Raw genomic sequence first — 21,539 nt, 5'->3', positions numbered from 1 at the left:
GACAAAAACTGGAAGGCTGGAGTCTGTTGGAGTTGGGGATGGCATACAAAGTTGTCATTTTGTCAGACAGACCTGGGAGGAGTTCCTGGAGGAGGCCGCTTTCCCACTCCCCCTTCCACTTCCCCTACTGGGGTTCAGCCTCTGAGGTTTGCCTGCTAGGGCTGGGTGGGTGATGATGCTAAGGTGGCCCTTCTAGGGCAAGACCAGCAGGCTGTCTGGCCTGCAGCGTGCTGGCTTACACATGTGCTGTTGTTTTCTTACCAATAAATCTGAGAGGAGACTATCAAAGGCAGGAAGTAAGGTACCACTTTAAAAGGAGAGGATCTTGGATAGGGCAGTGGAGTAGAGGAAACCAGCACACCTGGTGGTGGCTCTCATCTGTGCCCCATTGCGGCCACAGTGCAGAGAGGAGAGGTTTCACCCTTTGCTTCCCAGGTGAGAGAAGCCCAGGTCCCCGGCTGGCCAGTTCTGTCGTGGTGGAGTGGAGGGACATGTTCGCAGTGGGGGATGCCTGCAGATGACCTGTGGGGTCACTCTTTCCTTTTCTAGTTTTGTGTATTGGTTCTGTACAAACAAGAACAGTAAGATGTAGGGGAAAGGTCAACAGAAAGCATTTGAAAACTATGAGTGGTCAAGTTGTATAGTTTTTATTATTTTTGTGGAAACTCTGAAAGAAAAAGACTTCAAGAGTAAACTTTTGAGGGGTACTTTTTTATTATAAATTTAATATGGTTGATTAATGAAAAATTACAATGAAGTACCGTGAAAATGTATGTCAATATAAAAATATTAGCAGCATTTCCATGGTTTCAGGCTCTTAACATTTTAGTCACACTGACTCTCTCCCACTGTCAGAAGAGAATACTGGCTCTAAAGAGAACCGCTGCTGTTCTACATAGTAAAGGCCTCAAAGATGCCCAAGCCCAGTGTCCTGTCCAACATTCCCGCTCAGCCCTGAGCTTCGCAGCATCCAAGCCCATCAAGACGTTTGTGGCATGAATTCTACTTTTCAGGCCACAGGGCAGAACGGGGAGGGCACTGGAATTGGACTTGATATGTATGTAGTGTTTAATTATACATCCCCATTGCTGTAAGTTATCCACGCTGGTGACAGTGAAGGCCACAAGCCCACCAGGACCTGGTGTGGCAGCGGTGTGGCTGCTGCTGGTGGGTGGCTGGTGCTTCCAACCACACACACTGCTCGGGCTGAGTTACGAGCTTGCCTGGCTGATGTCCCAGGTTCACTGTAGTGGCCAGTGGGAAGGGAAACGAACAACATGAAGATATAATACTGGCAATTTATCCCCTATTTCTTTGGTACTTTCCAAAATTCTCCAATCAAAAAAGTATAAGGGAAGCATACCATTAAAGTTACAGTTTAAGTATTTACAGAAGCAACTGTGATGCATCACACAGTACCTCGTACACAGCTCATGAACACATTCTTCAGAGAAAGCACTTGTGAACACCTGACCCAGCATTATGCAATCACACAGGGGCCTGAGAACTTGCCCTAGTTTGAATTAAGTATACTGCATCTCACTTATATTACAGTGTGTTTAAAAAAGGATTTTATAATCTACACTTGCTGCCGCTGAAATCATTATATACAGTTAACAGAAGATTGCATCCTAGGCAATACTCTTCACTTTCTGAGTCTGTTTGAAATAGATGCTACCTATGCTAGGTACACAGTATATGTTTAATATAAGTAAATGCACCACAGTATGTCATCACGATATCAGCTTGATGTGTACCACTATGTACAGTAGTTAGGGTAACTCTGGAAGATGGACTTCTGTGGCCTGGGTAAGCAGTGTGGCATGAAACCATCGCGAAGGTACGTGGGAGGATGTGTATGTGTCAGAGAGTAGGGGTGGGGTGTGTGTGGATGCTGATGCCCAGGTTAGACTATCCCCAAAGCCATTTACCGACTGGAAGAAACCCAGTCACACATATGGAAGGATTCCATACATGAGGAGAGCCATGATAGCAGCGCTGAATAACCCAGCCACGGGAACAGTCACGAACCACGCCACAAATATGTTCCTGAAGAGGTGCCAGTCCACAGCCTTCCGGGAGCGTATCCAGCCCACGGCTACCACTGAGCCCACCTGTAGGAGCAGAAGGGAGGTGAGACACAGGGAGGGACTTCACAAACCTTGGCCATTCAGTCGTTTACGGCATCACTTTGTGCATCACGTAACCCAGCTCTTCCACATTAGGTTTTTATGTAGATCAGTTTACATTTTTCATAACTTTGCTGTCATATCAGTCTCATTTGGTACAGTTCCAGGACCATTTCTTCTGGGCTGCGTGTGAGACGCCTAACTGTATTCTTTACCAGCCACAGCCCATCTTCTTCCTACCTTTCACCATACACATTCCTTACATTTCATTAAGATGTTTGAAGATTACATTTATATTTATTTAATGCATGTGGATGTGCACATGACACAAGTGTAGAGGCAAGAGGTGTGCCTTCCCATTTGCCATACATTCTAACTGGCTACTGTTGATGATCAGGCTGGAGATTTTTGTATTTTCATCTTGGATGTGGGCAGCTTTACTCTATTAGCTTCGCCTGGTCTTTCTGCACATAATAAGCCACTGTGGTCTCATGTGAGGGCCTCCTCATGTCACAGCCTATCCTTACCTTACTCCAATGAAGCAAAGCTGACTGTGTGACTAGTATAGACCCTCTGATAACACTAACATAAACATGTGTGTTTGATGACATTGACATGTGTTTGTTAAGGTCTTGTACAAATTAGATATAGAGCTCACTCTCTCATTTTTTTGAGAGGGTTTCTCTGTGTAGCCTTGGCTGTCCTTGACTCCCTTTGTAGATCAGGCCCTGCCTCTGCTTCCCTGAGTGCTGGGATTAAAGGTTTGCACCACCATGCCCAGCTACAGATATAAATCTCTTAATAAAATGTTCTAATTATGGTATAAATGTTGGGCAAATTATACTTCAAGCTGAAAATTAAAGTTTAATTTTATTTTACTTTAGTTAATATTTTTGAGATAGGGTCTCACTATGTAGCCCAGGCTAGCCTCACACTTAGAGATGCTTTCCTACCTCTGTTTCCTGAGCACTGGGGCTGGAGGCACACACCACTGAGCCAGGCCTGAGAGTTTAGTTTTAAAATCACTGTACACAATAACAAGTTTCACTGACATTTTCTTTTCTTTTTTTCTTTCTTTTGGTTTTTCAAGACAGGGTTTTTCTGTGTAGCCCTGGCTGTCCTGGACTCACTTTGTAGACCAGGCTGACCTCGAACTCACAGTGATCCACCTGCCTCTGCCTCCCGAGTGCTGGGATTAAAGGTATGAGCCACCATGCCCAGCTCACTGACATTTTCATGAGGCATATATGAGGCACTTGGTATCCGTGTTCATTGCTGTCCCCTAGATCCCTAGCCAAGCCCCCTTTGGATAGGTCAGAAGGTTTAGGCAGCTGCCTTCCTTCCTCTGTCTTCCTCTATGGCGCTGACAGTCTAGAGTCTCATGCTGTTCGCAAAATCATTACTGTCTAGTGCAGAGCTTCCCATGAGTGTGGAGGGGGCAGGTCATAGGTGAGGAACACCACCTAGAAAAGTCAGCCAGGGGCAACTGTTCATGTCTACAATGGCGAAAAGTGGGCAGTTGAGATGGCCCAGTGGGTAGAGGCGCTGGCCCACACAGCTTGTCTAAGGCTGATGAGCTGAGTTTAATCCCTGAGACCTACATGATGGAAGACTCCTCGTGCAAGTTGCTCTGACCACGTGAATGCTGTGCGCACCCCCCCCCCCCCCCCCACACACACACACGGACACACCACCTACATGCACACACATGCACACACACCACATGGGACACCCCCCCACACACACACCATACATAGACATTCACATACACAGACACACCACACAGATACACACACACACACACACACACACACACACACGGACACACACATACACACCGAATAAGCAAATGAATGAATGTAATAGAAAAGTGAAAAGCGAAGAGCCTGTCCCTTGGAGTGTACTTTTAGGATGCTTCCTCAGTAGTGGCCCTGTGCCACACAGGGAGCTGAAGTGAGGTGATGAACAGGGAAATGGTTAGTTTGTGGCCTGCACAGCTTTGTTGTGTGGAGCTGTGCTTCTTTGGTAACTTTTATTTACTTATTGTCGCACTATGGACTGAATTCAGAGCCTCGGCTGTGCCAGGTTTGCACTACCACTTTCAAAACAACAGGAATTGGAGCAGTCCCACTTGCTGAACTGAGGTGGTCTGCAGAGCATCATGCCAGCCCCTGGGTGGGAAGTGCTTCTTAACCTTTCACTGCCCACACCTGTGAGACTGGGGAAGGCTAGCATTCTCCTCAAGGTCCTTGCAATGAGTGAGTGAGTTAACACTGAACTTCCAACAGCCCAGTGGTTGCTACGGTGATGTTCACTGACTGATTATAACTGGGAAGGACAAAACACTAGGTGAAGATTTGAACCCTGGTTCTAGCATATACGCAGTGTATGATCTTTGGAAATTGGCTTGATCCTGAGAACCTGAATTTCCTCAGCTGTCAGCTGTGAATAACAGGACATAACACCATGCCAGCATCAGGAGCCACCTCCTGCCCCTCATTGGTAACAGTCTGATGTCATGTAGGGGGAAAACCGGAAGTAGCCATGTCTTACGGTTGCTCTGCAGCAGCTTTGTTTCCTTCTGCTGCTTTTCTACTCTGAGGTCAGTTCTGTGCAGTGGCAGGAACTGAATGGCAGACCCCACATGAACTTAGAGACATGCTCAGTGCGCACATGACCTCAGAAGGACGTCTAGGTGGGCACAGTCAGGGCACAGGACAAGCGGAAGCTCTCTCACTGATGCTGAGAAGCAAAGCCTCAACAACAGGTGCCATGCTGTCAGTCATGAAGGACGGAGAGAGGGGGCAATCTAGAGAAACAAACACCCTGGCTTCCTCCTCCTCCTCGATACCCAACAATGTCTTGGCAGTTCCACACCAACCACACAGTCTAGCAGCTTTTTTACAGAGTCACTTGGTGCCACTGGCCTGATCTGCCGCCCCTTGGAACAGCAGTCTCTGGCTGGCAGAGACCTACCTTGCAGTGGGTGGTGCTGACAGGAAGTCCAATGTTGGAGGCGATCACCACGGTGAAGGCAGAGGCCAGCTCAATAGTGAAGCCACTGTGGGGGGGGACAGGAAGACAAAGTCACAGGAGCTCTTTGTGTGGCCTTGCCGACACCCTGTGGCTGCAGCAGACTTGCCAGAACATTCTGTAAGCTGGTTGTGGACTGCTGCCTGCTCCTGATGACCATTAGGAGAACAAGAGACTGTTGCTCACAGCATGGCGTCGGGCTGTGCAGCTGACACCCAGTGACCTTGTTTTCCCAGCATGTTTTCCAACCTGAAGTGTGGAACTGGGTCAGAAATTCCTGCTGTGCAGTAAGATGATAAATTACTCATTTTTAAAGGGGCATGGGAAAAACTAGGTTCTCGTCTTAAACGTGAACTTATTATGAAAGTAATCTCCAGGTGACCAGGTTTTCTTCAACCCAGTCTTCTAAAACAACCTTTTGTTAAAATGGATTTTAAGGATGGGGAACTGAAAATTAGAAACAGAAGGAAACAGGAATCCCTAATATGTTTAAAAAAGAAACACAGAGAAAAAGTATTCTGTAAGCTAAGATCTGCTATTTAACCATCTCCACATCCAAAAGGCTACACAGTAGAATGACTAAATGGGACGCTTCAGACCCCACTTAGAACAGCAGAGGTGCATGTCCTAAAAGTCCTGGGGGATGACAGGTTTCAGGCCTTGAAAATTTGGAGGGAAAGGCAGGTGCCACATTTTAGAGTTTGTGTTCCCCAAAGTCAAAGGCTTGGTTCCTAGGTGGCGTTCTTGGAGGTGATAGAAGCTTTAAGAGGGGGTGTCTGGGTCACTGGGGGTATGTCTTTGAGGGGTGCAGGTGTGGCTAGAGTTTTGGCGAAAGGCAGGCCTCAGCTTTGCACCTGTGTTTTGCACTTGCTCGCTGGACCTCACACTGCATTTAGAACAGCAGTGTGGATAGGCTGGGAACTACAGCAGTCTCCTAGTTTTCCCTCCTGCTCTGCTTCAGTGTCTTCCTGCCTTTGTCCTGGTGCCAGTGCAGACAGCAGCAGGGAGGTACTGTGAGGAAGGGAGGGGCTGTCGCCTACAGAAGGGCAGCACAGGAAGGCTGTGCAGTGAGGCCTGTCGTCTCGAGTCTCACCTGGACGGTGTGATTGGAGTGAGGTCCCTCCCCATGGTCTGTATCACTCTTCTCCCCCAAACCCAGAGGCCGGTACAAATCCCGACTCCTCCATAGAAGAGCAGCCAGACTGGAGTGGCAGCTTCTTGCATGACTCCACCTTGCTCGTAGATCAGCCACAGAGCCACAAGGGGGCCAATAGCATTGCTGGCAAAAGGAAAGAGAAAAGGGAGAATCGTACATAGGCACGCACGGCACTACACGCAATGTACAGTGATGTCTCAGCTTTGAAAACTAGCTTATCATATTGTACTTGTAGCCTGTTTGTATAATCTAGATGACTTGGCCATCTTATCCTTTTTAGGTGGAGCTAAGTAGTGTTAAGTATAATTTCATGGTTGTGAAAAGATACTCTTAAAAAAAAAAAAACAAGCTACTTTTCCCTTCCCCCCTTTTCTCAAATGCCTTTCCACTTCCACTGCTGTCTTTACTGCTTCTGATCCCAGCTCAAGAAGAGTCAGTCCTGACACTGTGCAATCACAGACACCATTGATGACACGGAGTCTTACAACTGTCCCAGAAGCTGGGCATTGTCCCTCGGCTAAGGCTAAGGCCACGTGCTGATTAGACTTGCAAGTCCTTTCCCCACCAGACACTACTGTTCCCCAGGCCGCTAGCAGCTGGCGAGAGCTTTGACATGCGGGTTTGTAGTGGCCCTTCCAGATCTAGCCCCTGCCCCAGTTGGCACAGCTGCATAGGCAGAGTGTGGACTGAGGGGCAGCGTGGATTGGCTTCCAAGTCAGCTCTGCTCCAGCTGTGTGGCCCCGGGTGGGGAACTCCCCATTCCTTAGCTTTGGGTTCATCTCTGACGGACACCACTTAGCTAGCTCAGAGGGGTTGTCCCAAAGAAGATTAAGGTACACTGCAAATGGTTCCACACTGAGTCCTGATAGTTACTTGATATGCCTCTCCCCAGATGATTGTTGTCAGATCATTATTTCTAAAATCTGGCTCTTTATCAGATGACACTGTTTTAAAAGGCTTGACAACAGCTCCTGAGCTGTAAGCAGCTGCTCTGTTGTCTTAAGTGGCAGCTGGGTTTGGGAACTGTGTGCTTTGCAAATGTTTTTATGATCTCTTTAGCCAGAGTTTCAGCTCCTGAAGGCTCATGGAGGGAGAGCTCTCGGCTTCATCACAATGAGAGCTGCACAGCGAGATTCCTGCTGGGCAGCCCTTCTGGGAGACCCCAGGCTATCCCAGCACTATAGGTGCCCCAAGGCAGTGGCCTGCCCAGGAGTCCCCACAGCACTCCTGCACATGCCCACAGGACGTTATGATGTTGTTGCATTAGTATGGTATCACCAGTGTTTCTGGGGACAGTGACAAGTACTGGATGGGGACCATGTGGCACTGGGCCTGTGTTATAAGGGGGAGGGGGGGGACTGTCTTACTTATCTTACAGGGGATAAAACCATCCCAAAGATGTTAAGTACACGACATTTCTTCTCCGTGATGTGCCTATGCTTGTATCCATGCTTTGCACACGCCTTTCACTCATCTTTCTTGGTGTGGAAACTTAGACGCTGACAAACAGCAAGTGCTGTATCTTTTCTGTGATGGCTGGAGAGGCACGAGTGCCGCCATGTCACTGCTAAGCCGGTTCCTGGACAGGTCTGCTGACTTGACCGCTGGCTTGCCACATCTTCCCCTCGTCTCCCTCTCTCTCCATGAAGCTACAGGGCTCAGGGTGTGCACTGAACACTTGCCCTGCCTCTTACTGCTTTCCACACTCCCAGGACTTCTACCGAGCAGCGCTGCCTTTGGGCCCTTATCTGTGCCCAGCCTCCTCACTCCCAGCCTCAGAGGTACCCAGCTGGCTGCCAACTTGGCTCTCACTCGGACGTTACCAGTGTCTTCAGGTTTATGTCTAGTCTAAGCTGCTTAACCCCCAACCAGCCCTTTCTGGGTTGTACTTGCCAGTGTGGCAACTCATGCTCAGATTTGCTAGAGCCAAGATTGAGGGACTCTTTTCATAGCTATGTCTAATTCAGTGGTTCTCAGCCTGCGGGCCTGTCACGGAGTCGCCTAAGACCATCTGCGTATTAGATATTTATATTATGATTTATTGTAACAGCAGCCAAAATCACAAGTTATGAAGTAGCAACAAAAATAATTTTATGGTTGGAGGTCACCACAACACGAGGAATGGCACTGAGGGGGTCACAGCATTAGGAAGGTTGAGACCCACTAGTCTTAACTGCTTATCAACTTTATTGTCCCACATTCAAACTAAAATATCCAGACCCTGGCTACTGTATCCCTGTCTGCCTCAGAGGCCTGCTTCTCCTTTTGGATCACTGTTAGTAACATACTACCTACTCCCCATCCCCTCAGCACAGTCACAGACTAAGGCCTGTCTGCCCTCCCAGTGGCTCTCTCTTCTCTCAAGAGTAAAAATTTCCGAAAACCTATTTCCTAAAAAATTAAAAGTACAGGGCTGGAGAGATAGCTCCAAGGTTAAGAGCACTGACTGCTCTTCCAAGGGACGGGGGTTCTGTTTCCAGCACCCACATGGCAGCTCACAACCATCTGTAACTCCAAGATCTGACACCCTCACATAGACATGCATGCAGGCAAAACACCAATGCACATTTAAAAAAAACTGAAAGTACTTATTTAAGTGTAGATTTTCCTGATACATATGTCTGTGTACCATGTGTGTGCTTGGTGTCCATGGAGGTCAGAAGAGGGCACTGGAGCTTCTGCAACTGGAGTTAAGGACAGCTGGGAGGCACCACGTGGGTGCTGGGACGTGAACATAGGTCCTCTACCAGAGTGACAATTGCTCTTAACTGCTGAGCCATCTCCCCAGCCACTGAACAGCTTATTTTTAAGACAGGGTCTGGCTGCACTGCCCAGGCCAGTCTTGCATTCCTGGGATCAAGCACACGTCCTGTCTTGGGCTGCAGAGCTGACTGGACTCCAGCTGCACATCACCTTGCCTAGAACACAACGTCTTCATGTTCCTAGGTGAGCGGACCGTGACTCCACTCAGTCTCCGCTTTCCCCTGTCCGGGGTTTCCTGCTCTTTGCAGAGGAGTCTAGGCGGGCTCCACAGCACCCTCTGTGCCTCCTGTTTGCTCAGCCTGCAACAGTCACGTGGCTGCCTCCCTCAACCCTTTCAGACCCTGCTCAGTGAGCATCCCCCTGCAGCTAGCTCATCCACCACTGCAACCCCCTTTCTCCTCTCCAGCGCATCCTGTGGGTGCTGACATGCGCTCCCCTCTGTCCGGCACATTACTGTGTATCAGCTGAAAGAGTAAAGATACTCACCTCACGTCATTGCCACCGTGAGCAAAGGACCCAAAACAGGCGGTGAGGACCTGTAGGAAGTGGAACAGCAGGTGCACCTCTGCAGTGTCCTTCTCCTCCTTCTCTTCTTCCGTGGGGTCCTCGTGAGGCTGGTCGGGATCAGGCAGCTCCGAGGCCAGCCTCATTTCCACACCTCCCTCTTCAGCCTCAATCTCCGCCTCCGCCACCGCGTTGCAGTAGCTGGAGTAGCTGTCGTAGCGAAGTCTCTTCTTGGAATAGGACACGGTGTCGCCCACCAGCTTCTCACTGTCCTCGGGGGCAGAAGAGGCGTCCGTGGCTCTGAAGGTGGTGTGCACTGGCATGCCGCAGATCGCCGCCGTGTAGCAGGTGTAGCTGTTGTTCCTCCGAAGCAGCCTGTAGTTGTTTTCCTGAGCTGGCTTCTCCTCGGAGCCCTTGTCTACATGGATTTTGTGCAGCAAGTCTTTGTAGAGCCCCGAGTCTTTGTGTACAGTGTGATAAACATGACCATCATTCCTCATGTGGCCCTCAAAGCCGAACGTGCCATTGGAGATGGGTGACTTGGCAGAGCCATGTGTCATGGAAAGTGCCCGTCCTGCAAGTAATTTAGGTGTTTATTTCGGGTGGGGATACGCCACGCAGTAGATCACATGCTTAGCATGCACAAGGCCCTGGGTTGGGTCCTTGTCCATCAAAACAGTAAAACAACATGAAATTTGGGGACGCTTTTGTACCCGTGCTCAGCCTGGCTGGCCACCTCCTGAGGAGGTCTTCCCATGTTGTACCTGTGTTCTCCAAGTTAGCCTTACCATAGGAAGCCCTGGGGTGGTTCCCTGTTGATGTGCCTTCCGAGGCCCCGACAACCTCCCCAGCCAGGCTAGTGAGGGGGACAGCGCTGTCATCACTGGCTTTGGCACCAGGGAGCTCCTTAAAGACGGGGGACTCCGCTTCCTGGACTTTCCTGAGGCTTTCGTCAGAGGTGCGGGACAAAGCACTCCCCTTTTCTAATTTGCCTAGAGAAAAAGAGAAAGTAAGCGCAACTTTGGGAAATGTATTCTTTTTCTTTTTAAAGTAAATATTTAAGATGTGACCATATCTCTTTTTTACTTTAGTATTTATCTTGGAAACAAAACATTATAGCTATACTAAGGAATTAAAGTAGAAATGTCAATTAAAGACTTGAAGACAGCTACTGAGTTGCTGGTGGAGACTTACGCCTGAGTTACTACTACAACCAAAACCAAGAAAAGACAGCTAAATTTGATCACCCAAGTCTCTCCCAGGGTTGATGGTCTATAAAACATACAATCTTCTAGATAGACTAGCCTCAGAGTAATATTGGTCTCAGATTTCTTTTGTCATAACAGAGTCTATGAGATAAGTAAACCCCCTTTCCTCAAAAAGGAACAAAGAGATTCTCTTTACTAAAGAACAAAACAAAACAACCAAACAACAACAAAAAACAAACAAACAAAAAAAACCAAAAATATCCTGTAGTTACACACAGTTGTGAACTGCTATGTGGGTGCTGGGAACCAAACCCTTGTCCTTTGCAAGAGCAGCAAGTGCTCTTAACCTCGGAGGCATTTCTCCAGCTCCTTTGTTGTTCTGTGGGTCTGTGAAGCTGGAGGCATTGGACTCCCCTGGGACGGGAGCTACAGGCATTTGTGAGCTGCTCACTGTGGGTGCTGGGACTCAACACTGAACTTGGGTCCTCTGGAAGAGCAGCACATGCTCATAATTGCTGAGCCATCTCTCCAGACCCACAGCATTTCTTAGTTTTAAAGTTCGTGTGCAGTAAGCTGGCTATGCATGTGTGTATGACCCAGAGTCTATAGAGAGGCAGCTCTACAACAGGGATGGAAGGAGTCCCCAAGTCCCCAGTGTACTCCTGGCAGTCAGGCCTCTGCCCTGAGACAACCATTTATTTTAGCTTCGGCCTTCCAGTTGTGTATTTTTCAGCAAGTCTTCTAGATGCAGTGTGCTCCTCAGCACGCTCTGTGCCACTTGTCCATGCTGCACAGAAGCAGCAGTCAGTCCTTGTTACTGTCCAGCACTGGAGAGTGGAAGCTTCATTTGTCCCCTGGATAATCTGTGTGGGGACGGGCTCCATTCTGGGTAATCTGTAGGGGGGGGGGTTCCGTTCTAGATATCTGTGGGGGGAGAATTCCCGTTCTGGGAGACACCAATAAAGGTGCTATAAGCAGATTTTTGTGTGAATTTAGGTTTTTATTTCTCTGGGGAAACACTGAGGAACGGCTCCAGGAATGTTCATGGCCACTGCATATGTATCTTCAGTCACTCTGTTTTCAACACTGGTGCCTGGAGGTTCTGGCTGTTGGTTGCTGATGCTTTTTTTGTTTTTGGTTTTGTTTTCCTTTTCCCAGTCAGCATGGTCAGTGGTCAAGTAGCCGTGAGGTGATGTCTCATGCGCATTCTATTCTGTATTCCTTGATTGCTAGTGACGCCGAGCCTTGCATGGGTGTATGTGTTATTTATAGCTTTACTCTGGTGAATTGTGGGTTTGAATATTTTGCTCTATCTGGAGAGGCAGCTCAGAGGTTAAGAGTGAGCACTGCTCTTCCAGAAGACCCCGGTTTGGTTTCCAGCACTCTGGGTGGTTTACAGATAGCCTCTAATCCCAGCTGCAGGGTTATCTGACAGCTTTGACCTCTATGGGCCTCTGGACGCACATGCATAAATTCCCACAGAGAGACACATATGTATACATGATTAAAAATAATAAAAATACATTTAAAAATATTTTGTCCATGTTTTACCTGAATTAAAAAAAATTCTTAACATACTTTCATGATACAAAGTTTCCCTTAATCATATTTTCACAGAGCAAGTTTTCAATGTTTATGCTGTAGAATTTGTAAATTTCCTCTATGGACCCTGTTAGGTGTCGCAGACAAAGCTCTTTGTTTAACAAAGATTATACAAGTTCTTATGTCCCCCAAATATTTTTAAATTTATACTTATGGTACACTTTGAGTTAATTTTTAAGTAGGGCATAACACTTATAGTACTTTAAAATTATTGTTTTAATCAATTAAACAGTCAATTAATTTTGTTTAGGGTGTCATGTAGCTCAGGCTGGCTTTAAACTTACTATGTAGCTGGGATTTTAATTAAACTTATCTTCTGTCTACCAATCAGTTTGGGAAGAAGCAACACCTTGGCTACACTGAGTTCCCTCTTCATTTATCTTAGTGCTTCTGAGCACAGGTTTTAAACTGAGATGCACCCACCCTGAAATACAATTACAAGGCTCATGCTGCAGCCAACCCCTGACAGCGCTCTAAGAATTCAGGTTACTTCACTTGGGCTGGTTGGTCCTTTAATTTTAGCTACTCCTGACACAATGTGCAAATCTTATATGGCAATTGTTTGCATTTCCCCAAAGATAGATGTTTTCTATCAAGCCTCAGAACCTGGCTGTATTTGTCAACTTAGAATTAGTGTGGATTAAGTGTGGGGACAAATGCTAATGCTCACGTAGGTCACCAATCACCACGGAACTATAGGAGCCAGAGGCAGACGTGGTGAGCCAGAGGCCGGAGCTGGCGTCCCCTGTCATCCACCTCCAGGTCCTCGGTTCTTAAGGATGCACGATTGTTTACACAGAAAGCACAAGGAATAAAGAACAGCTTTGTAGTTTGGAAGAATAAAAACCTGCTTACCTGCTATTTTCCTCTTCATCCATGGACACACGAACAGCCACACAAAGAAGGCGAAGAGCAGAGCGACACCGAAGGAAATGAGCGCTATCGCCCACACAGGCAGCGACAGACCCAGCACTGGGAAACAGAGCGAACAGCGGGGTTGGTACTGGGAAAGCCCCCGGTAGCAGTTTAACTTCTGATCCTCCATGCTAAAACAGGCCACCTGGGTTTTGTATTTAACAAAAATCTCAAGGAAATGAAACCAAACCAAACACGTTGCGCACCTGGGGGCAGACAGGATTGTGTTTAAGATGAACTGTGGCCTTGTGAATTTCTGCTCGCTAGGAATTAATTATTAAAATGCTACCGCTTTGGCACTGTCAGGCTATGTACTATTTGCTGTATAGAGGTTGTGTCAGTTATCTAAGCCGATTGGGCAGATTCAACACTCCTCATCCTCCGTCCTGAGCCTGCGCCTCCCACTAGTGGGAAATGGTGGCTCTGTGGACACTGCAGGCCTGTGCTGTGTTTCCGGCTCTTTGCTCACTAGCCAGAGCTCTGCTTTAAACACGTGGGGTCACATTCATCAACCTACTTAAAAGTCAGCTTAGAAATAACACAAACTCTGGGTATGGTGGTGAGTGCCTATAATACCAGAACGGGGACAGCAAAGGCTTGAGGATTATTACATTAGTGATTTGGGGTGTTTCATAAAACAAAACACCCCAAAGCAGAACAAAATCCCCAAACCGAACAAATGAAAAACCTTACATAAGTAAAAGTTTGTTTAAAGGACATCACCCTTCCTCAAAATGTCTATTTATTTACGGGGTTTTGAGACACGGTTGTTTCTCTGTGTAATGGCTCTGGTTGTCCTGGACTCACTCTGTAGACCAGGCTGGCCTCAAACTCAGAGATCTGCCTGCCTCTGCCTCCCAAGTGCTGGGATTAAAGGCGTGCACCACCACACCCGGCTCAGCTCTAAAGTAGTAGTAGTAGCAGTAGTGTGGGTGCGTGCACGCCGAGGTGTTGGAGCCTCCTGGAGCTGAAGTTACAGGAGTGTCTGGCTAGTTTTATGTAAACTTGACACAAGCTAGTATCATCTGCAAGGAGGGAAGCTCAGCTAAGAAAATGCCTCCGTAAGATGGGCTGCAGGCAGGCAAACCTCTTGGGCATTTTCTTAATTAGTGGTTGATGGAGGAGGCCCCAGCTCATGGTGGGTGGTGCCATCCCTGAGCAGGTGGTCCTGGGTACTATAAGAAAGCAGGCTGAGCCGGGCGTGGTGGCGCACACCTTTAATCCCAGCACTCGGGAGGCAGAGGCAGGTGGATCGCTGTGAGTTCAAGACCAGCCTGGTCTACAAAGTGAGTCCAGGACAGCCAAGAGGAACCCTGTCTCGAAAAAACAAAAACAAAAACAGAAAAAAACAACCACAAAAAAAAGCAGGCTGAGCAAGCTATGAGGAGCAAGCCAGCAAGCAGCACCCTCCATGGCCTCTGCATCAGCTGCTGCCTCCAGGTTCCTGCCCTGCTTGATTCTTGTCCTGACTTCTTTGATGATGAGCAGTGATGTGGAAGTGTGAGCAGAAGAAACCCTCTCCTCTACAACTTGTTTTTTGTTCCTAATGTTCTCATCACAGCAGTAGAAATCCTGGTAAGACAGGCGGCTGTGACATGAGCATCTGACATGGGTGCTGCTAGGAACTGGACTCAGGTCCCCTGGAAGAGCAGCACAGCTCTTAACTTCTGAGCCATAGCTCTACCTCCTTCCCCACACTGTTTCTAATAGTAACAATTTTTAGACCAGGGGATCCATGAGTCACTATGAGCTGTAAAATAGCTACAGCATACAGTAGTGCACAAGAGGAAGCCACATGCAGCTAGGACAAGTTCTACAGAGATCAGGCCCAGTGGTTTCTTTTTTCTTTTTTCTTTTTTTGGTTTTTTGAGACAGAGTTTCTCTGTGTAGCCTTGGCCATCATGGACTCACTTTGTAGACCAGGCTGGCCTCGAACTCACAGCAATCCACCTGCCTCTGCCTCCCGAGTGCTGGGATTAAAGGCGTGCGCCACCACACACGGCTATGAGGCCCAATGTTTTCAAGCTGTAGCATTGTTCGCTTACTTATGCTTAGGAAACAACAGTAGTAATGTTGACTGGTCATAAGCTTCCACGAAACTGTGTGAAGCAGAAACAGTAGTCGGAAGCCAGAGGCCTGGGCATCTGACACACACACACACACACACACACACCACACACACACTGAATATTATATATATATGTGTATGTATGTATGTATATATGTCTGGTAACTTTAAAAATATATACTTAAGAATGCCATTTGTGTAAATTAGAAGTGTTTTTAATTTTGAAAGATAGTTTTACTGATGTTACCTTAATTATTTTGTACAAACAAGTCAGCTCCAACTTACTCAAAGTACTGTTATGCATTTTTATAAGGATAAGAGGCTACAGAGTGAGCAATAGGCACAGGAGGTCAGAATGAATGCTCGCAAACATTAAAAACAAACCCCAGGTCTCCCTGGCTTGCCTATGGTTAGCAGGTGGCTGCTGGGGTTTAGATATTTACATGGATCTACTCCCAAACTCCAGAGACAGCAGGGAGCCATGGGCTCAGAACCACCTCGGGCTATGCTGTGCTAACTCGCAGCCCAGCCCGGAGCAGCTTAAATCATACAAGGTAACTCTACCACTGGGCTATGTGTACCCATGAGACCTGCCTCAAGAAAAAACAGAAACAAAAAACAAAAACAAGGAAAACACTTGAAACAATGTACACACAGAGCAAAATGCTTCTTTTAAATGCAACAGTTCGGGCTGCTTCATACACAACAAAATTTGTGACAAAATACTTTGCATTGGATTGTCTTCCTGGTGAGGTTCTCAAACTGTTTCAAATAATCACAACTTCAGGGGGCAGCCAGGCACCACGGCTGTTTCCCACTGTGGCTGGACAAAGTAGGGCACAGCTTGAATGGCTGTGTGCACTCAGCCAAAAGAGGCTGCCAGGAGCCAGCCATGGGAGCCTGGGACTTGTTTTCAGCTCACACCACTCAACGGTTTTTCATCCCATGGTCCTCTCATTTTCTAAGCAACAAAGACATGATAAATAGTGATTTTGTGCTAACCTCAAACACCGTGGTTCTATTCCAGATCCCCCAAAGAACTGAAACATATTCAAATCATTTAGGGAAGAAATGACAGAACTTTTAATAATTTCATTGCCATTATTTTGTTTTGTATCTCATTTTTTACATATGATAATCATTAACAGAATCTACAAAAGAAATCAAAGCTATTAAAACTAGTAAGGCTTTAGCTCACACCAGGGAGGTTGCCCCTCCCTACGACCCTCCTTGTCACTGACTCAGTGCAGGTTCCACATTTGGTTTTAATTTTGCAAATGATACATGCTTTAAAAAATAATAATATCAAGATCAAAGTGAAGTGAATGATGTACAAATATGAAATGTCCATATCACCCTTTCTACTGAGTGCACTTTCCAGGGAAAGGGGTAGATTATTTATTGTTTATCTTGCCAGGCATTTTCTAGGTATGTATAGAGAGTTACCAAGGGTTGGAAGCATGAGGGTAAAAGAGAAGACAGGAGGGCCCCTAGCACTAAGAGCCATTTAAGGGGTCATATGAAAATGTACTATAGTAGAAGCATCTTTAAAATATGGTGTGTGCATGCGTGTGTGTATAAGAAATCTAAATGGAGTCATCAAATAATGGGGAAGAGAAAGTCCCCACTGACACCTTTCACAGGTGCAAAGAATGGGTTACATCTAATTGAGCTGTTGGCCAAAGGGCCCCCAGGGAAGCACCCCCCAAATTCAGGCTATTTCCAAGGCTATTGGCTGCACAAATTAATGGTAAGGCCCTATTGCTGAAGATAGTGTCGCACATCTCACTGAACACGAAGAAGATGAGCTGGGTATAACTAGAACTTTACCCTGCTACTAGTGTTCATGGAACTGGAAAGTACTCTGCATCCTAGCAGAGGAGAAAGGCAAACCCCAACCCAGCTGTGACACCTGCCATCCACAATGGTGACCTACCTGTGCGAGATGCTGGGGTGCAACCGTGGCATAAAAATTGTGGGAATAACCAGCCACTATCTGATTGCGTTGAAATCCCACCTCATGAGATGGAACTCACGCCTGATACTGTGTGGGTGATCAAGACCCTGAGACTAGATAGGCCATGGGCCTAGGAGAAAACCAAATACTATTAATTTGCTAAAGGAGCATAGCAATAAATGACTTCAAATGGCATCCTGCTACACCTATGAACAGGGCCTCCCCCTCCCGCCCACAGCAGATGGGGACTCACAGAGACCCACAGCTGGGCCAAGTGTAGACAGTAAGAGACCGTGGAACGCTCAATCTTTTTTTTTTTTTTTTTGGTTTTTCAAGACAGGGTCTCTCTGTGTTAGCCTTGGCTGTCCTGAACTGGCTTTGTAGACCAGGCTGGGGAACACTCAGTCTTAAATGGGATGTCTCCATCAAACCTCTTACCTCAGGGCAGATATCTATGTGGAAGAGGAGGTGGAAAGACTGTAAAAGCCAGAGGGGACTGATGATACCAAGGAAACAGTGTCTTCTAGACATGACGGGGCTGACATACCTATGAATTCACAGAGACAGTGACAGCATGAACAGAGCCTGCACGGGTTTATGGCAGATGGAGTGCCAGTGCTGAGAGGAGAAGCGGACACAACCTCCCATCCCTAACTAGGCACCTATCTCCAACTGACAACCACTAGCCAAGGGAAAATTAGTTTTCTTCAGTGGAGTCTCACACTTAAGGGAAGAGTCATGCCCAGCAGATGGCCAACTCAAAATAACACAATGGTATTTATGTAATTTTCTTGGTCTCTTTGTTTGGAAATATTTTATCTTACTGGTCTTTTGTTTGTATATTATGGGTTTTTTTTGTGTGTGTGTGCATGTGTGTGAGCATGTGCGTCTGCTTTTTTTGTGTTGTTTTATTCTGGCTTGTTTGTTTGCCTGTGAGAGAGAGTGAGAGAGAGAGAGAGAGAGACAGAGAGACAGAGAGACAGACAGACAGAAAACGCTTGGAATTGGATGGGTTGGGAAGTAGGGAGGACTTGAGAGATGAGGGAGAGGAAACCATAATCAGAATATATTGTCTGCACAAATTTTCAATTTAGAAAAAAAAAGTTCATTCTCATTGGAAGTGGAGACCACATCTTTTAATTTAGCGTTCAGGAGGCTGAGGTAAGTGGATCTCTGAGCTTTAGAGGCCAGCCTGGTCTACACAAGTGAATTCCAGGCCAGCCAGGGCTATACTTAGGAACCCATTTATATAAAAAAGTATTTGTTCATTTAACAAAAGCAAAATTATACTACATATTCTAGTCTGTGCTTTCATCTGTCATATAACACTACATCACGGACACGGCCTCACAGTAATACACACGCATACACATACGTGTACATCTGTATTGCATACACATTTACCTGTTTTTTGCTATAGTTACTCAAATAGAAAATGAAGCCATTATGTATTGTTTTATTTTAGATCAACATTTTAAAGCAAGCTGGAAAACTTAAGAAAGTGAGTCACACTTTTGAAAAAAAAAAACAGTACTTTTTAATTTGTTCTATACTATAGTTGGAATTTGAAAAATACAGCAGCAGTTTTCTCAAACCAGGCTGTGCTTGTAAATATTTTTAGGGGGAAAAAAAAGAATAAGTGCAAAAACCTTTTCTTTGAACCTAGCCCTTGATGGCAGCTGGGGCCAATCTTGCCTCCAGTGCTAGCCGCAGCCAGCGCAGTCTCTGCTTCTCCACAGCCTGGCTGCCACAGTCAACCATGAAACCCAGACCTCCCGAAGGGGAAGTCTTCTTACAAGCGCTGTGGGGGCCTGGTGGGTTCTAGAGAACTGGCTTCCTTTGGCTTGGACAAGAAGCTGCTAGAACTCTAAGGGATGGAGGAAAAAGAGGGAGAAGAGGAAGCAGAGAAGGAAAAGGAGAGGAAAACGGATGGGGAGGAGGAAGGTGGGAATGGGGCGGTGCTACTGTGGCAGCTAGGCTCAAGAACAGGCTTTCTCTAGCAAAGCCAGAAACCAGGCTGGATTGTGTCTGAGGATTCATGTGCCAAGAGAAGGAGCGAGCAGGGCCAGATATACGGCTCGGGTGTGTGTGTGTGTGTGTGTGTGTGTAAAAGTACTCGCTGTGCAACCTGCATCCCATGCTGGAACCCACGTTAAAAAAAAAAAAAAAAGCAGATGTAGTGACAGGCATCTGCAGTCCCACAGCCCTACAGCAGAGAGGTGCGCGGTGGAGGAGGCAGGACATCTACCAGACGCTGCTGGGCCAGCTGGCCTGGAGCAGCTATGCAAGGGCAGAAACAAGAGACGCCCTGGAAGGTGACTCCTGAAAGTTGTCCTCTGACCGCCACATGCATGCTGTGTGTCCCTGCAAGAGAGGGAGGGAGGGGGAGAGAGGGGGAAGGAGAGGGAGAGGGAGAGAGGGAGAGCTTCTCTCTACCTCTCTCTCTCTCCCCTCCCTCCCTCTCCCCTCCCCCTCCGTCCCCACAAATGGAGTTAGGATTCCCTAGTCAGCCTTTTGAAGAGCCCCAGCACTTGAGAACTATCATAAAGAAGGTACTGTTTGTGGCAGAATTGGTGCCTAGTTAGGTGGCCCAGGTCACTCAGAAAGATCATTTAATCACAGAAATTCCGGAACAGCCTAGGCCACATAACATGATCCTGTCTCAAAAGAGAAAGACAAAAAAGTACCTAGTGTTACGAGCCCTGAACTGTCACATGAGGCCCTGTGGACACCCAGACTGCAGAGCACTAGGCCAGCGCTACAGCACTCTGCCTTTCTGCTGTGACCACATGTGATGCTGATGCAGCTAGCCTGCGGCCCTCACAGGCTATATGTCACTGTACTTTATTCTTTTTCTGCCCTCTATTCTTGCTTTTTAGCTTTTCCCAGTGTTGGAAGACAGTTGTCATTTTATCATAAAACCTTTAGTTCCTTTACGTCTGCCTGACGTGACATCTCTTCTTGCTCTTTATCCATCTTTTCACTACATATTTACCGTATATTTGCTAAGAGAACCATCTTGCTGGTACAGTGGGTCATTCTGGGGAAGTGAGACTGCATGGTGATGAGACAGTGAATGGGAGGGCTTCCCGGCTTGCTGTGAGAAACAGATCATAGCATCTATGGAGCTGATCTTTAGATTGATCTGAAGATGGGAAACAGACAAGCACAGCTAAGGAGCAGCATTCCCCCTGGGCTCCTAGTCCAGGACCCAGGGTCTCAATTACCACATTCCGCTGATGTATGGCAGCTTAAGTAACCTGGCACATACGGAATATAACAAATTATTTCTTCTAAATTCTCTTAATATATCTCCCAATTCTTTTGATAGCCTAACTCTATAAATACTCTATGCTTAGTGCTCAGAACCACATCTATCAATAGGAATGTTAAGAGTCTGCACAAGGATTTGCTGATTATTTGTCAATTGTCCTAATACCAGCCAGAGTTGGTATCCCGGGTGGGCAACTGTTCAGGCAAGAATAAACCCAAAGACCAGGTGTAGAAGGGCACACATTAACCTCACCACTTGGGAGGCAGAGTCAGGTGGATCTCTGTGAGTTAGTCTAGTCTACATAATGAGTTCCAGGACACCCAGGGATATTCAGAGAGAACGTGTCTCAAAAAACAAAACAAAACAAAAACTAACAAAAAATCCACAAATAAGTAAAAACAATCACAGTCTGTTTCTTAACGGGACACGTAGTGGAGCAGGGCACTTCCCACAGTGCCTGGCATATGATAAACTCAGTATATGTCAGGGCCTATTGTATTACCCACAGTCATTATTAGTCTTGTTTTTTTTTGTTTGTTTGTTTGAGCTACAATGTGACAGCAAGTCATATGCTATCCTGCCTTCTTATTTTCCCCACTTTTGTGTATAGATATTCTCACGTCAGGTTTCTGCAGGGCTCCCAACACCTGTGTGATGCAGCCATCTCCTGACCCTCTGTGCTATCAGAACATGTTCTAAGACTGACTCCGAGAGCTTCAGTTGGCTGCTAGGGCAGCACAGCTGGGTAACGGCTGAATGGAACTTCACTTAACTCGAAAGCCTGTTGGTTCTGTATTTCATGTATCTCCTTGGTATTTAATACAAGGAAATACATTTATTATTATTATTTTTTTTTACTATTCCACAATGACTGTGAACAACGCTTTTTACTATTAGCCAACACCAACCCCAGCTCCAAGGCAAGTCCGT

The 21,539-nt window shown here is 46.8% G+C and overlaps 1 protein-coding gene across 3 annotated transcripts in view; it reads right to left on the bottom strand.

The window, feature by feature from the left end:
- Positions 1 to 690: 690 nt before the first annotated feature.
- Positions 691 to 21,539, bottom strand: part of SLC20A2 (solute carrier family 20 member 2) — a 91,822-nt gene continuing 70,973 nt past the window's right edge. For all 3 annotated transcript variants that reach the window (XM_084758888.1, XM_084758890.1, XM_084758889.1), the window contains exons 6-11: positions 13,251 to 13,367; positions 10,374 to 10,577; positions 9,568 to 10,159; positions 6,256 to 6,441; positions 5,106 to 5,190; positions 691 to 2,114 (exon numbers count right to left, since the gene is read on the bottom strand). In XM_084758888.1, coding sequence (XP_084615014.1) covers positions 1,950 to 2,114; positions 5,106 to 5,190; positions 6,256 to 6,441; positions 9,568 to 10,159; positions 10,374 to 10,577; positions 13,251 to 13,367 — 1,349 coding nt within the window. In that variant the 3' untranslated portion in view covers positions 691 to 1,949. The remainder of the gene's footprint in view (positions 2,115 to 5,105; positions 5,191 to 6,255; positions 6,442 to 9,567; positions 10,160 to 10,373; positions 10,578 to 13,250; positions 13,368 to 21,539) is intronic.

This window comes from Acomys minous (assembly GCF_964271855.1).
Source record: "Acomys minous genome assembly, chromosome: 15".
Taxonomy (NCBI): Eukaryota; Metazoa; Chordata; class Mammalia; order Rodentia; family Muridae; genus Acomys; species Acomys minous.
This window is presented reverse-complemented; position numbering and strand designations above follow the sequence as displayed.